The sequence below is a fragment of the Ursus americanus genome, chromosome 6 (assembly GCF_024610735.1).
Source record: "Ursus americanus isolate L20-20 chromosome 6, mUrsAme1.1.p, whole genome shotgun sequence".
NCBI classification, from domain to species: Eukaryota; Metazoa; Chordata; class Mammalia; order Carnivora; family Ursidae; genus Ursus; species Ursus americanus.
The window spans coordinates 39,928,668-39,944,146 of NC_142132.1; the positions used below are offsets into that span (position 1 = coordinate 39,928,668).

At 49.6% G+C, this 15,479-nt stretch overlaps 1 protein-coding gene across 4 annotated transcripts in view; it reads right to left on the bottom strand.

Moving 5' to 3' along the window:
• WDFY4 (WDFY family member 4) overlaps positions 1–15,479 on the bottom strand; it is a 280,866-nt gene that overhangs the window by 259,592 nt on the left and 5,795 nt on the right. For all 4 annotated transcript variants that reach the window (XM_087862949.1, XM_087862950.1, XM_087862947.1 and 1 more), the window contains exon 2: positions 2,117–2,367. In XM_087862949.1, coding sequence (XP_087719075.1) covers positions 2,117–2,350 — 234 coding nt within the window. In that variant the 5' untranslated portion in view covers positions 2,351–2,367. The remainder of the gene's footprint in view (positions 1–2,116; positions 2,368–15,479) is intronic.

A 15,479-nucleotide genomic window follows, 5' to 3' on the forward strand; every position in this document is an offset into this window, starting at 1 on the left:
AGAGGTGAGCTCCAGGGACTCAAAACCTATCAGACTGTGTCAGCAGTCTGGGGACTTGTGGCAATGGGATCTCAAACGGCACACCCGCAGTTAGTATCCTGGCGGCTGGTGGAAAGGTCATTGGGATCCTGTCTGCTCTCCATGTGCTGTGAACTTTACAATCATTATCTTCTCTCACCCTCACGGACTCCCAGCAAAGTGTTATTGATTCCACTTCACAGATAAGGAAAGTGAGGTTCAGCAATATTTAATAATTTGCTCAAGGATGCATAGCTAATTAGTAATGGAGCCAGGACTTGACACCCTCTCTGACCCCAAAGCCCATGCGTTCAACAATAGGGCCATTGTGCCTCTAGTTACAAGAGCAGAGCTTGGGAAACACGGACCAATATCGAAGTTCAGTAATAGGAACTGCGTGTACATGTGGGGTCAAAGCTCAAATGCCTTCAGGTCAGGCAACATAAATGAGGAACGTGGGTTGGGTAAAAGATATTAGGGAGTGGAGGACTGAGATAAACTGAGAAACAGAGACCAGCTTCTGTCTAAAAGGGGTGCCCCTCACCATCTCCATCCAATGGTTAGTACTACTGACATCTACCAAAATTTTCAAGAGACACTGGAAATCTGATTTTTCATGTGAAAACTTTCCATTTTGAAAGTCGTTAACCCCTACAAGCAAATACGACACATTCTGGGTGCTATTTATCCTCCACCCTGGACTAAACTCTCCACGATGGTAAAACCTCTGTCTATATTCTTAACTCTCAGAGCCCCAGGCCCCAACACAGGGTATAAAAGTTTAATAAATATGTGGACAACAAATGAATGAATTCTCTGATCAACAATCTGGAAAGAAGTGAAGGAGGACCAAGCTCTGGCTCGTGAACAAGAGTCCTTTCAACTGAGCCACGGATGTCCAGTGGGTGGCAAAGGGATAATGTGATGGCCAAGCCCACATGCACGGAGAGCAGCAAATTTTGGTGGGGCGGGGGGGCAAGATGTTGTTTAGATTTTTCTTTCCATAAGGCAAAGTTGACCTGAGAACTGGGGGAGACTAAACCACCCTCCAGAAGCAGGGTTGTCAGGGCAGGGAGGGCTAAGAATGAGAAACCTGAGCTGTCTGTCCTCTCCTAGTTCTTCTTTTCCAGTACGTTCTTTATGTGCCAGTTATCCAATCTGTGAAATGGAATGGATGAGCTATACAAGTCCAAAAGATGGAGGAAAATAATGAATTCATGGACGGTAAGTTACTTGGAAAAATTTTTTACAGAAAGACATGCCTAAGTACTCAATGCATCCTAGAAATACGATCCCAAGAAGATTCTGATTCATCTTTGGAAGTCCTTAACTATTTCTGGTTAATAAGTTAGATGAAACAAATCAGCAAGGGAATTTCCCAATGAAAACCAGCCAGGTCTCCATCTGTCTTAGTCTAGTTTCAAATGTGAAAGGTATCTCATATTCTCTGTGCTTTGAATGTACCTATATGTTTTTTTTTAAAATAATAACCAAGAATCAATAGTCAAGCAAAATTAAGTCCTCATAAAAAGACGTGTTTCCAACTCTGCAACTTAACTTCAATATATTCAACTATAAAGCAGACCTCATGGGCAGGACCTTTGCTCTGAGATAACAAAGGGAATCCTTTGTACCCAAACTGTCACCAGCTGCCACTGGCCAGAATGGCAGCTCAGTGGACAAGCTGGGCTTCTCTCCCATGCCCGTGGCTGGGTTCTCCCAGGCCTCACTGTTGGCATTGCTGGTGTTTGAGGTTACCTGCCATCCCTGCAACCCAGGACACACATTCTTTCCCTAACTTCAGAGGAGCTGGTCTTTCTCTGGCTCCCACACCGGGATTGTGGTTGAACAATATAATTTTTTTTAACTAAGGAGACAATATTACTCAAGAGCCAACTGTCCTTTCCAACTCTTTCTCATCCTGGAGATGAGCCTTGCTTGCCATCTTCATTAAATAGCACAACACTCCCCTCTAAGAAACCCAATAGGGACCACTTGTGATGATATTAAAACCACCAACTCCGGCTTCCGATCATCCCAGAAGTGTCCCCAGAGCACTGTATCGTCTTCTTACAGTTTCAAAAATAAGAATACTGACCTTCAGGAACAGTGGGAGGAGATTCAACAGGCTCTGCTGATGTTCAGACGGGCTCCCATGGGCCAACTTCTGGTATTCCAGAAATTTCTTCTCTAGCATCTCCCAGAGAGCAGTGGGACCAGGAGATTGCCCTCCACGTGGGAGGTCAGGCTGAGCAACATCAGGCTGGCCTTCATTTTTGGAACCCGGATACTCAGCTCTGTCTTCAGCCCTTGAAACGTCTTCTGCCTCCATGCCTTAGCAAAGCAGATCTGAATTCAGAACAAAAAAACAGAAATGTCAAGACCTGTCACAGCACTTCCTGATGAAGCTGGGTGTGGGACAAGGTGCTGCACTCACGCGGTTCAGTTCCTATTGCAGATGGTTCCCCTGATAATCTGAAAGGAAACTGACAAAAATAGGAAGACTTTTTTTAAAGGAGATTCTGACTTAGATGTGACTTTATAGGGACAATCTGACATGTGTCTGGCACTGTGCTGGGCTCTTTCCCCAGACTCGGGGGAGAAATGGGCATTTTTATTTTCTCTATATAAGGAAGGAAGCTGGCTGGGCAAAGGCATACGGGCAGCTAGATGTCCAGTTGAAGTGCAAACCTTTAACACCAAAGTGTGGTTTTTTTTTGTTTTTTTTTTTTTTGCTGTTGTTTGGTTCTGTTTTATTTATTACCTGCTGCTGTTCCTCCTCTAAACAGTGGAGAAAGTAGAAGGGGTACGTGCAACTGTCACCCGTATTTGCACAGGCCTGTAATTCTATATCTGCAGTGGTAACGCCCCTCTACCACACGAGTCTGAAAGGATATAGGTTCTTCACTCTCAGCATGATTTGGTTCACATTCCATATTTTTAGAGAACTTAGTCTTCAAAAGGACTCTTGAACCCCCCCCCATGCTAACTTTAAAGAGCTCCTTTATTAGAGCACACAGGGGTGTTGGGTGCAAGCTGCTGATCTTGGGTCAGTAGGCATGAGACGAGAACTTATGCAGTAAAAATAGCCAAAGACCGATTGGCCAGAAGGGTAACCTTGAGAAGATGCCCTTGTGTCCTCAACTTCTCAATTGTCCTAGTCTTTAGTTGAGTCATGACTGACTCACAGCACAGCAAAGATTTGTTCGTTGCATGTCAGGAGTATAGGAAACTCCACGTGCAGCCCAGAATGTCCAGGCTTCCTGCAAAAAGCCCTCCCTGACCACAGTGTCACCATGTAGGCGTCCATTGTGGAGTCTGGTCGGTGACCAACAACCACACATCATGGGGTAGCAACCAGAGGGTTGGGCACACAAAGATGGAACCACCAGTGTTCTTCTCTGGGCTATGTCATGCTTTATTTTTAGCCCAGCACACACCTCCCTGCAGGCTAGAATGGGAATGGACGAAGGGCCATGTGGCCACACTTACCATCCCCCTTTGAAACATTCTCACCCTTTATGTACACAACTCCATGAGTCCCTAGCGCTCTTTCCAGCACACATGCTTATCACTCTCAAACTTCATTTTCTTATTACAAAGTTCAGTGTCAAAATAGGAAAGGAACCAAATATCGGGAAGAATATCAAGTATTAAAACAAAAAACAAACCAACCTTGAAAATTCCCTGAGCAGACAAAACCAGTTTAGTCATACAAGCAAAGCTTAATTTAACTTATTTTGCAAGACTAACTTGACCTCAGTTGTTTCTTGCTTACATATCTGGAAATCAGAAGCAAAATTTAAGCTGTTTTCCAAGATTGATATGAGGCAACCACTGACCAACTGCCTGTCATTTAAAAAATTCTAACATTATAACCACTCACTGTGAAGAATGAAGTCACTGCTGTCTCACTATATAAGCTGCTTTGTAACAATATACCCCTGAGCCTCATCCTGTGTTTTGGATTGAGTGCTCCCACATCGTAAAGTGTCTTTTTTGGTGTGTGCACGATCAGTTTTCACTAATTAGTATCTCAGTGATGCACTGGCTTTACTCTGGATGTTTCTGAGCCTTTGACACCAGCTTGCCTATACCTAGAAAAATGCCAGTTGGTGTCCCGACCTTTATCTATGAATATGTTGTTTAATAAAAAAAAAATCCTCCTAATATTGTTGAAGCAAACTTTATACTTTTACTTTTGATGGTTGGTTGGCTGGGGCTTGGTAGGAGTTTTGTTTTGTGGGGCTGGCCCTCAGGAGCAGGTGGTGGGTGCCTCACATCCCCGCGTAGTCCTCCCTGCCCTGGACCAGGCTCCTGTCTGGCTTCGTTGGTTGATTCACTTATTGCTTGGCCCCCATTTCCCACTCACATTGCCTTCTTCCCCACCCTGCCCACCCCACCTGCTTCACAACCTGGGTCCCTATAAAACGTGGTACAGATGACATGATTTCTGAATACAGGCATTTTGAATTCCCCAAATGACCTTCTGCATCTTTTCTGCCACTCACTTTTTAACTCAGCATATGCCTTCAGACCTACCCATGTGGCTCTGTGTTTGTCAGCTTCGTTTCTTCTAACTGCTGCCCCATGTTACAAAGTGGGCATCACGTGCCTGTTGGACTTGTTCACTCTGCAGTCACGGCCAGATTGCCCACAACTTTCCATACTGCACTCAATTTTGTTCTGGACATTTCCCATGCAGGTCCCTTCATGGGGCTGCATGTGACTGCCTCTGGGTATGGACTTGGGAGCAGGAGAGCTGAGTCAAGGTTATACACCTGCTTACTTCAACAAAGTATCACCAACTAAGATGCTTCCAGGAAACTGGCACCAGACCACACTTTGCCCACAGGCTCCTCTTCCATCTCACCAATTACCTGGCTCTCTAATGTCTGCCAATCTGATTGAAGTAAAGTGATCCCTCACTGTCATTTTAATTTGCATTTCTCTAATGAGCCTGAGCAGCACAGATGCCTCTTAGCTATTTGTAGTTCCTTCTCTGCCAGCTGACTATCTGTAACCTTTGTTTATTTTTTTCTTGCCAGTCTTTTTCTTATTGCTTTGAGGGAGTATATTCTAGAAACTTCTCCTTCATTGGTTTTAAAAATCACAAATATCTTCTTTTAAATTAGTTCACAACTTTTTGTCACAAAAACATCTCATGAATATTTTCCATGTTCAAGATCGTCTACGTCATTTTGAATGGCTTATGGTGACCGTAGAGCCATGTTGATCATTCATTTAGTTTCAAATTATTCACTACTATAAATAACACTATGACGATAGGCCTCCTATCTAAGTCTTTGCATGTATCGGTGACTAAATGATAGCTTGTAATACATTCTTAAATTCCTGCAAAGGAAATAGCTGGATCTTGACGCATATTTCCAAACCATTTCTCCTTAAACTCTGCATCACTGTATAGTCCTCTGACCACGAATGCACACGAGTTCACACTTTCTGACTTATCATTTTTTCATTTGTGCTCACTTGGTAGGTGAAAAAGCAATGGCATCTCTGTTGCATCTCGCCACATATCTTGCTGCCCTGCGTTTCTGCCTGTCTGGTGCTCAGTCTCCTTCAGGGATCCCTGCAGTGGTTTTCTGGAGTCAGACGGCAAGTGTTTTCATTTCGTGGGCTCCTCCCCCTGAGAGCCACAGATCCACTGACTGTTAGCCCCATGAAGGAAGGCAGTGCACCTAGGTCAGTGGTTGGCACGGCATAGGTGCTCAACCAAATGTTCCTGTATAAACGGATGAACGAACGAATGAATGAATGAATGAATGAATGAATGAATGAATGAATGAATGAACCTATATACTGATGGCACCCAAATCTCCCTCCCTCTCTCTCTCTCTCTCTGTAGTCCAGACCCCTCTTCTAAACAAGGTCTCTTTTCTCACTTCAAGATCTCTACTTGGATTTCCCAGACTCTGACAGTCCCTATGTCCCAACCAAACCACCATCTCCATCACCAACAGAACCAGTCCCAGGTCCAGCACAGGTAACGCAACGCACAGGATGGCTGTTAGAGCCAAGCTAAGTGTTGCCTCCAGCACATAAAAGTCATTTTGTAGCCACACCTACAGGCACTACTAATAGATCCATTCAATAACCCTTCTGTGGGCTCGCCGCCATGCCACATTTTCAGACTAAGAAGGTGAGATAATAAGGTGAAAATGTGGTCCTGGGGAAAGTGGCTGGATATGCAGGGGAGATATTGGAAACCACTTCAGACTTCCTCTGAAATTAAGAAGCCATATTTACTGAAGTGAAACGTTTGAAACACATTCTCTTCAATAGAGATGTTTTCAAAACAAGAATTTCTAACAAATGGGGATCTGTGAAATCCCAGGGAGAAGTTGTCTAACTCAGTTGTCAGGCTGTGGCCATCCCCCCTCCCGGTTCTAGACCTACTTCAGTTTTATTTGGAAGAGGAAGGTGACAAGGCGTAACTAACTTCTCAGGGCTACGTGACAAATGGCAAGAAGAAATCATTCTAACCTACTTCATTATCAAAAGTGCCTTCTTACCTCTGTAAGAAGGTGCTAATGCTTTCCTATCCTGGGCAAAATGCAATAAGTTGGGGTAGGTTCACTGGGGTAGGGCTGGGTTTAGGGGGAGGCAAGTAAGACACTCACCTCAGGCAGAAGATGTAAGGGAACGTGTAAAATCTCAGTAGCCCAGATAAATAACACTTTAATGCAATATCTTTGAAAATAAAAATTAATACCAAAAAATCCATGATGAACGAACATCAGAATTTCAAAAAGAGACAGATTCTCACCCACAAGATCCCTGACCCCACCCACTGGCCTCACCTGATGAGAATGGGAGCTGAGGGCATTTTTTCACAAAAATCAACAATTTGAACAAACACCACTTCAAAGCCCAAACTTCCATAGATTCTATTCTAATACACACAGCGTATCAGCCACCAGCAGAGACTCTGGAACCAGGACACTCCAGTTTGAATCAATGGCTTAGACCAAATAGATGAAACATACAGTGCCTCTGTCCTCATTTATAAAATGGGATAATAGCAGGATCCCTCACAGGGCACCAGGGTTAAGTCAGTACTTGGCACATGTCGTTAGGATGGGGGGATGGATGGTCATTTATTGGTGCCCCCTTGGTACAGGCCTTTACCTGCATCACTTCACGTAATCTTCCTACCTTCCAGCGATGTCAAAGTTATCAGCCTGCGTCTACAGCTGGTACCAAGGCTCGGAGCAGGGAAGGGACCCACCCAGGGTGCCATTGTCAGTCAGCGGCCAAAGCAGAATCCGTCCTGAGTCTGTAGGCAGCAATGCACACTGGAGGCTAAGCTCAAACAAGAGCTGGTTTGGGGCCCTGGGTAGACAGAAGGGCTTGGACACCTGCTTGGCAGGTAACCCAGGCTGAGGGAAGGCGTGCCTCCCCATAAAGATCTCTTGGAGAGGTGGAAGTTTGCAGGGCGGAGCAGGGTGGGGGTGGGGATGGGGCAAGGTTAAGGGAAAGATGGCTTTGGCAGAACCAGAGGACTGGATGCTGGGGGGCAGGGGGGGGTCCCAGGGCTCTCCAGGCCGCCTCTCTGCCAGTGAGCTGTTTCCCAGTCAGGCTTAGGGCATGTGACACACAGCACGGTTTAGTCATGGTTCCTCGCACGTCCAACCAGGCAGGCTAGAGGCCTTGCTTTCCTGCAGCCTGCGTGAGGCAGCAAGAGAGAGGTGCTAGGCAGGAAGCCGCCCACTCATGCAGCCCCCAAGGCAGAGGGGAGCCTCAGGGCTGGGATGGGAATCCCAGGGCAGGGGTCCAGTCCCAGCCGGGCTGCTGTGGTGCCTTCACCAAGTTATTTCCCCTCTCTGACACTAGGTTTCTCCTCACTGAAATGACCTTGGTGATCTCAGTTCTACCCTCTGGCCTTTATGCATTGACCACAGAAGAGATGTGGGACCGTGAGTCAGCGCAGAGTGGCTGGAGAGGTGCCTGAGTGGGCTGCGAGCCTGTGGCTGTGTGCGGTGGGCCGGTGCAGGGGCGGTGTTCCCTGTCTGCGCACGTGGGCAGGGAACCAGAGGATGCGTCTAGTGACGATTCCGGGAGGGATTCCCAGGGAGTGGCCACGTGGGCCCCCAGGGTCAGAGACAGAGCGCCCAGGGCATCCGGCTCACGGCTGCGCACTGGAGGATAACATCCAGAGCCTGGAGAATCCGCTGGGTTGCAGATATTCGTGCTGCTAAACCAACATTCTATGGACCGTGTCCTCCCTGGCTTTCTGTGAAGTGATTTGCCAACAGGTAAAATCTCAGGATATAAGATGTGATTTAGCAGCCCCTGGAGCTAAGGTGCCAGGAAGAGACTCCAGGGAAAATGGAGCAGGAAGGCGTGTGGAGCCGCTCTCTCGGGGGGCAGGTCGCAGGGAAGCCTGGGCCTCAGGTCTCCTGTGGAGAAGCTCAAACCTGGTGACAAAGAGCTGCTATGATAAGATTCAAGACAGAATCCTCTCCCTGTTTCTCATCAGCATATGTGACTCTTCCCACCCCTGGGTTGTACAGAGGCATACCTGTTTACCACCCACATCACAGACCATGGCCCCCAGGCCCCAGAGCCGGGGGAGCCTCTAAACCAGACAAGACAGAACAGAACAGCACACTTCCCATGCAAGGTTAGAAGTGATCTGCTTTCCTTTCCCTTCGAAAGTCAGTTCCTCGCTGCATGTCAGCAGATCCAGACCCCTTGCTCCTGTGTCAGCAAGGACCTGGCCTCCACCTAGAGCTCTCAGAAAAAAATAAAGCCATTCTTGTTCCAAATACATGGGCAAGGTGGGGCTAGGCTTTGCTTCCTCTTCCCCAGCATTTCCTGCTAACAGGACAGCTTACAAGTTAAAAGTAAACTGAAAAGAAGGATCTGTTGTAGGAGAAGTTATGGTTATACAGACGCTCTGCTCACTCCCAGCCTACTGCAAGCAGAAGTTTCGAGGTGGACAGTTAGTGGACTGCTCATGAAGACCACACTGAGATACCAGGATGTGCCTATTCGAATGTCTTTAACAAACAAACACACACAAATTGTTACGTGTTGGCAAGGATGCATAGACACCACAACTCTCACCCTGACTGATGGGAACGCAAGCAGTCCAGCCACTAAGGGCACTTTTTTGAGAAAGTTAAACATATACCCACGCAGCAGTTACGCTCGTGGGTGTTTACCCAGAGAAATAAACACTCGCGTCCGTCCAGAACCTGCACATGAATGTTTACGGCAAGTCTATTCATAGCCCCCAAGCCTGGCGACAACCTAAATGTCCCTCAGGGGTGAAGGAATAAACAAACTCAGGTATAGCCGCTCAATGGAATGTTCCTCCACGGTAAAAAAGAACACTCTACTGATCCACACCGCAACCCGATGGACCTCAGAGGCCTGACACCACGTGACAGGAGCCAGTCTCAAAAGGCCACACACTGTGTTACCTCATTTCCATGACATTCTGGAAAAGGCGAAATTCCAGGAACAGAAATGACATCAGGGGCATGTGCACCCGTGTGACGTGACACGGGCAGGAGACAGAGGTGATACCGTCCCTTTAGCTTCTGCCTCTGCTGGCTTCGAGAGGCTCCACGCTGCAGGCCCCCAAACCAGAGACCTCTGAGCATGGAACATATGACCTCCTTCCTTGCCTGCCTTGCCCAGGGGCCACACAGCCGAGGCACGGAGGACGGCCACAACCACAACCACCTTGGCTTCCCCTCGGTCCCCCAGAGAGCCCTGTCCACAGACACTCCTCCACCTCCCACTTCCCTCTCCTCAGACCACCACGTCCCACGCCTCACCGGGCCACCAGGGTGAGTACCAGCTGTCCCTGAAAGAGCAAGAGGAGAAGCGACCAAGCTTTGTCATGACTGTAGCAGGTGCTCCCTGGGGCCCGAGACTGCCCGCGGGGGCTGCATTGAGCTCCTGAAAAGCCGCAGTTCCAGAGAGAGCTCTAGCCTCCCTCAGAGCTCAGCAGCATGGCAGTGCTAGATGACGGCGCGCAGAACCCTCCTCCAGGCAGCCCTTCCTGCTTGCCGTGAAGTCCTCAGCATTTGCTGAGCAAGTACCATGCGGCAGCCACAGCGTCGGGCTGTAGCTTCTTAGGAGCAAGGAGGAGCCAGATTTGGGGTTGTGGGTAAAAGATACACCCCCCAGCTGTCTTTGCAGCTGAGAACCAACCAATCCTGCCTCTCCCTGTCCTACTGAGGCTGCTGCTCAAAAGGGCTTCACTAACAGCACAGCACAGACCAGAACCAGCTAAAGGGCTGGAACAGGACGGTGAGCAGGCAACAAGGTCAGTGCAAGCAGCCCGGCTCTCCAGAGGGGAGAAGGGTGCCCGCGGGCATCACGGGAAATCACAGTGCAGCTGAGTCAGGAAGGACCAGGAGGGTAGGCTGACACGGACGTGGTGTTCTAGATAACGAGGAGATCTTGAAGGTGTGGAAGAGGAGAACAACCCGATAAACATATTCTAGAAATGTGCTTCCTGGCTTGCACTAAGCCAGGTCTGGAGGAGGGAAAGACAAGAAGCTAGAAGAGCCAGGAGGCTAAAGTACAGCCCAGGTGCAGGCGAGGAAGGGTTGCTTTGGAAGCACAGAGGCAAAGGGACATCCAAGAGAATCCGACGGGATGAAGCATAGTTCAACGCGTCTAGAAACAGAGCAATCCTCGCCAACCCAGGCCGCGCACCAGAACCCCTTGGGGGGGCCTTGCTCCTTGGAGATGACCACTTCACTGGTCTGGGTGGGCCCCTGGCGAGCATGGTTTCTACAAGGTCTCAGGGGATTTCGAGGTGGCCCCAGGAGAGGCAAGAGGCCTGGGAAGAGGTCGCAAGCCCCTGGAGGAGTGCTTCCTTAAAGAAGTCCAGAGCGAGATGAGGAGCTATGTGTGGAGGCCTGACAGCAGCTCCTGGGCTGACTGTGAGCTGGGCGGGGGCCAAGGGTGCCAGGCCCACCAGCAGACCAGCTCAGGATGTCTGGGAACGGGACCTCTGAGTCTGGCTATATGGCAGCCTTGATTCCCCAGTAAGACACCACCACCACCCTGAACCTGGACTTTCGGGCAGGACCTGTCTCACTGCATCCTGACCCAGCTCCTAGGGCAGACCCAGAGCAGCCTCAGACAGATCTCATTCAAATCCTCGCTCGACCTCTCTCTAGCTTTCTGCCTTCGTGCCTTACGGTCTCTGAGCCTCCATACCTACACCTGTAAAATGGGAACAATATCTTCTCAAAAGGCTGTGGAAAGAATTAAACAAGTGAATATACATGAGAGCACAGCCAGTTCAGGCTAGATGTCGGCAGAACACCCTTGCCTCTTGCCCTGCGGCTCACACCAGCCCCCATACGTGCCACACCTTACCCCACTCCCATTGTGTGTGTTGTTGCCTCCAGGCTCCTAAAATCTGCCTGCACTTCCAGGAGGGGTCTAATCCCAGAGAGCCCTCCATGGATGTGCTCTGGGGCCTCAGTCACTTTTTAGGGCCCAGCCCCGCAGACAAGGCAAGCTGCCCCCACCCTAGACCTGGTTTCTCTTCTGTATCAGCCCCCTCCTGGCCTGTCTGCTGAGAGTGTCTGATCTCAGATTTCCTCACAAAGAGGCACTGATTTTAAACAGATAGCAGGACACTCAGTGGATTAAATCAAGACTTCGGAGGAATGTCCTGGGACGCACAGAGACAAAGCTAGAGGTGGTGAGGTGGCCATCTTGAAGACAAAGAGTGGGAACCAGGAGCAGGAGTGCGGTCTCCAAGAGCCAGCTCCAGGGCAAGGACAAGAGCACATGTAGGGGGACCCCTCTTGTGGCGAGCGTCCCTGCAGACAATGGCCGGGAGGACAGAGGAACGAGTAGTGCTGGAGGCTCCCTGAGAGACTTGACATCCCATTCTAGGGCAAGGACCAGCAGACGCCTGGGTGCTGCCCCAAGCCCTCTTCAGTTAGCAAGTGTCCCCACCTCCTCCATCAGCCAAGGGCTGAGAGCTCCCACCAGCAGAGAACAGCAGAGCCCAGAGCCCTACATCCTGCCTCAAATGACTCGGTTATTTCCAAAAGTTGAGGGATCCCCCATGAAGACTAAGATGGGGATTTTGATTGACAGGAACTGGGCAGCTTGCACCTGCCATGGCCATAGTAACTTCCTTTTTCTGATTCCAGTCCAAGCACTCCCGCTTATCACACACCTCTGCGGTTTGTGCAATAGCAACAGAATATAGGAACTTGCCGTGTCCTGCAGGAGGGTCCCTGGTTTTGTATCTCGGTATGTGCACTGACTTCCACATTGCCTGAAATAGCCAGGGAGCAGTTCCCCTGGCCAGACCCTCCAAGCTTAGCTGCAACCGAGCTGTCACTGTCTGCACGAAGGCATGGGCTAGGGACAGCACAAGGAACAAGAAGCCCAGCCCCCACCACTGGGGAGCCGCTCCATGGTGGGAGCTAGTCTGTGGCTCATTCTCCCGGGGAACCTCAGGAAGTGCCGCTCGTGGACACATCGCCGTCACTGGACGAGCATCTACCCGCAGAGCCGTCTGTGCTCTCTGATCTTAGAAAATATGCATGGTCGATATTATCATTCCCCTGACATAGAGGGGAAAGCAAGCCTCGGAGAAATTGACATTCAGAGAAAATTGGTACCTTATCCGAACTCAGACTGCTAACAAGCATCAGAACCAAGGACAAACCCAGACTTTTCTGACTGTGAAACCCTTCTTCCCCTTCCAGCGGTCCAGGCTGGCCTGACCCAGTCAGCAACGGTGGTAAAAATGTACCTTGAGGGCACCTTGGGCTCTAGCGGGAAGCTCTTAATCGCCAGCAGCACCGCAGGGCTTCCCTGACTGGCTCTGCAAAGGTGCTGCTGAGGTCCGGCCGAAGGAGATGTGGTGCCGGGTCCGCTGTGCGGCCCAGGCAAGCTGGCCCAGAGCAGGGCGACCTCACCATCCCCACAGGCAGGAGCTGATCTCCAGGAACCGCGACGGTTCATGAGCCCGGGCACAAGGTGGACCCCAGCTGGCCGGCCTCTCCCGGGCTGCCAGCAGCAGCACACCCAGCATGACACACTCAGCCTCCGGAACAAGCCCCCGGAACTGTGGCTCTGTACAGCTTTCTCCGTGCGCCGGGTCGTTTGTGCATGAAACATGGAAGGAGAGGAACTGCCGCTGGTCCCCACGCTGGACTTGAAAGCTTACCCTCAGGGGTGCAAGTGACTCACTTCCCCACCTGTAACACGAAGCACCTGGAATAATGCTCCGTAAGGGTCAGTCCACCAATGAAGTTTTACTTTTCAAATTAGCTTCGCGTTCAGCGCCTTCACATTTCTCTTCTGACACCTGGATATGTGTTTAACCCAAAAGAGAGTCCTACAAGCTCGTGAGTTTCTGGATGTGTCAGAAATATTTTCTGACCCAGCGGGGCGCCTGGGTGGCACAGCAGTTAAGCGTCTGCCTTCGGCTCAGGGCGTGATCCCGGCGTTATGGGATCGAGCCCCACATCGGGCTCCTCCGCTATGAGCCTGCTTCTTCCTCTCCCACTCCCCCTGCTTGGGTTCCCTCTCTGGCTAGCTGTCTCTATCTCTGTTGAATAAATAAATAAAATCTTTAAAAAAAAAAAAAAAGAAATATTTTCTGACCCAGACGTAATTCTTCTACGTGCACAGGAAATGCGAGAATGACCCTGAGGAGCCTCAAAAGGAGTCAAGGAACCTCAAAATAGTACACGAATGGATGAGATGGGCGGCCTGCCCTCTGCGGGGCATCTCCTGGCAGCCCGGGGTGAGCGCTCTGCTGCTCCATGTCTTCCCCAGCCGTGCCCTGGCAGGCCTCTCTGCCTCCAGGCTCCCCACTGTCTCCCACTCACCCCGCAGTGGCAGACCGGGGAGCACAGCTCCATCACACCACTCCCTTGCTCTATTATCTTCAATGGCTCCCCATGTTTTCAAGGAACACTCCCAAGCTCTTGGCCATCAATGATATGGCCCAACCTCCTTCCTTGCCTAACTTCCCACTGCACCTCCAGTGGGGTCTGGTCTGGCCAAATGGACTGTTCATTCATCACCTGATCCTTTGCCTTTACTCAGTATTCTCTCCCTGGGATGCCCCTCCTTCTGTTCCACGTAACCCCGTGTTGTCACCTTCCAAACACAGCTCCTGGCTGCCTCCTGGGCCAGGTATCCCTGATGCCCCAACCGAGAAATAACCCTCTTCTCTCCAACTTCCAAACTCCTACCACCACGGAGCCATCCTGTGATTAGAAAGTAGCCACTACCAGCACATGATGAAGCAAGAGAGTGAGGTTCTTGCCTCAGAGTCAAAGAATGAACCTTGCAGACAAAGGAGAGTGAGCAAAGTGACAGAATTTTATTAAGCCAGGAGACCACAAAAGCTCTCAGGAGTGAGAGAGGTCTCAAACAAGCAAGTTGCCACTGAGGGCTTTTATGGTTGGTCTTTTATTGAAAACTGACCGGGGAACTTAAATCTTTTTAATGCCTCTACCACTGATAGCACCATTGAGTAAGGACTGGTGATAACATCTTTAATGGCTTACTTCTTCTTTAGGGCCTGGTCATTCTTTATGGCCACAATGTGATTGCCAGAAAAGACCCGACCTCTGACACCCAGGGCAGGGTGGTCTGCTTTGTTCTCTTATCTCTGGTTTTGTTAGGCCTCAGCATTTCTGGGATTTGGGGTGAGCCTGATCATGTGGCCCCCTACCTGAGCCTAGTCAGGTAGCGTCCTATCTATCCCTCCCTCCGTAGCCTCCTATCCCCCCCTTACTCGATGACAGCACTTCCCAGGCTTCAATCCTACATCCAAACTGCAAGGTGTTAGTAATTACACCCAGGTGCAGCTGAAAGGGGGAGCCTGGTTGTGAAAGCCACTTGTGCCCGGACACCGTGTGTGGAGTCAAGCAGAATAAAAGGGAGCACCTGGTAATTCCCAAATTTATCAGTACCTACTGCCTGTAGTAACTGGGGCACCCATCACTTTCTTCCTTGTGTGGTCACTTTTCATCAATACACTTTCCCTTTCTCTTTCCTCTATTTCCTCAACTCCAAGTTTCTATCAGTTATAAAATGACACTATTATTTCATTATATGGGAGGAGGGGGATCATCCCATTAAATACACATGTCAAAATTGAGACTATTCAGACACTTTAAATTGCGTGAGGTAAGAAGTATTTCTTGGAACCAAGACATGTTTTAGATGGGAGATTCTGAGAGCGATCCCTTCCACAAGGGGAAGCAGTGGAATCCCTCTGGAGGGGTACGTGCCCCCCGTTAATTTACATAATTAAATGTTTCCCAGAGACAGGTATGGGAAAGGAAGAACTAGAAGTTACAAGGCTCTGTGTTCTGATTGCAGAGTATTGTCCCTTTGTTTGGTTTTTTCCCCTTTTCAATACATGGATATTTGCCCGACCCTATTGGATTCTCCTGGTTCTTCACTCACCCTTCGCT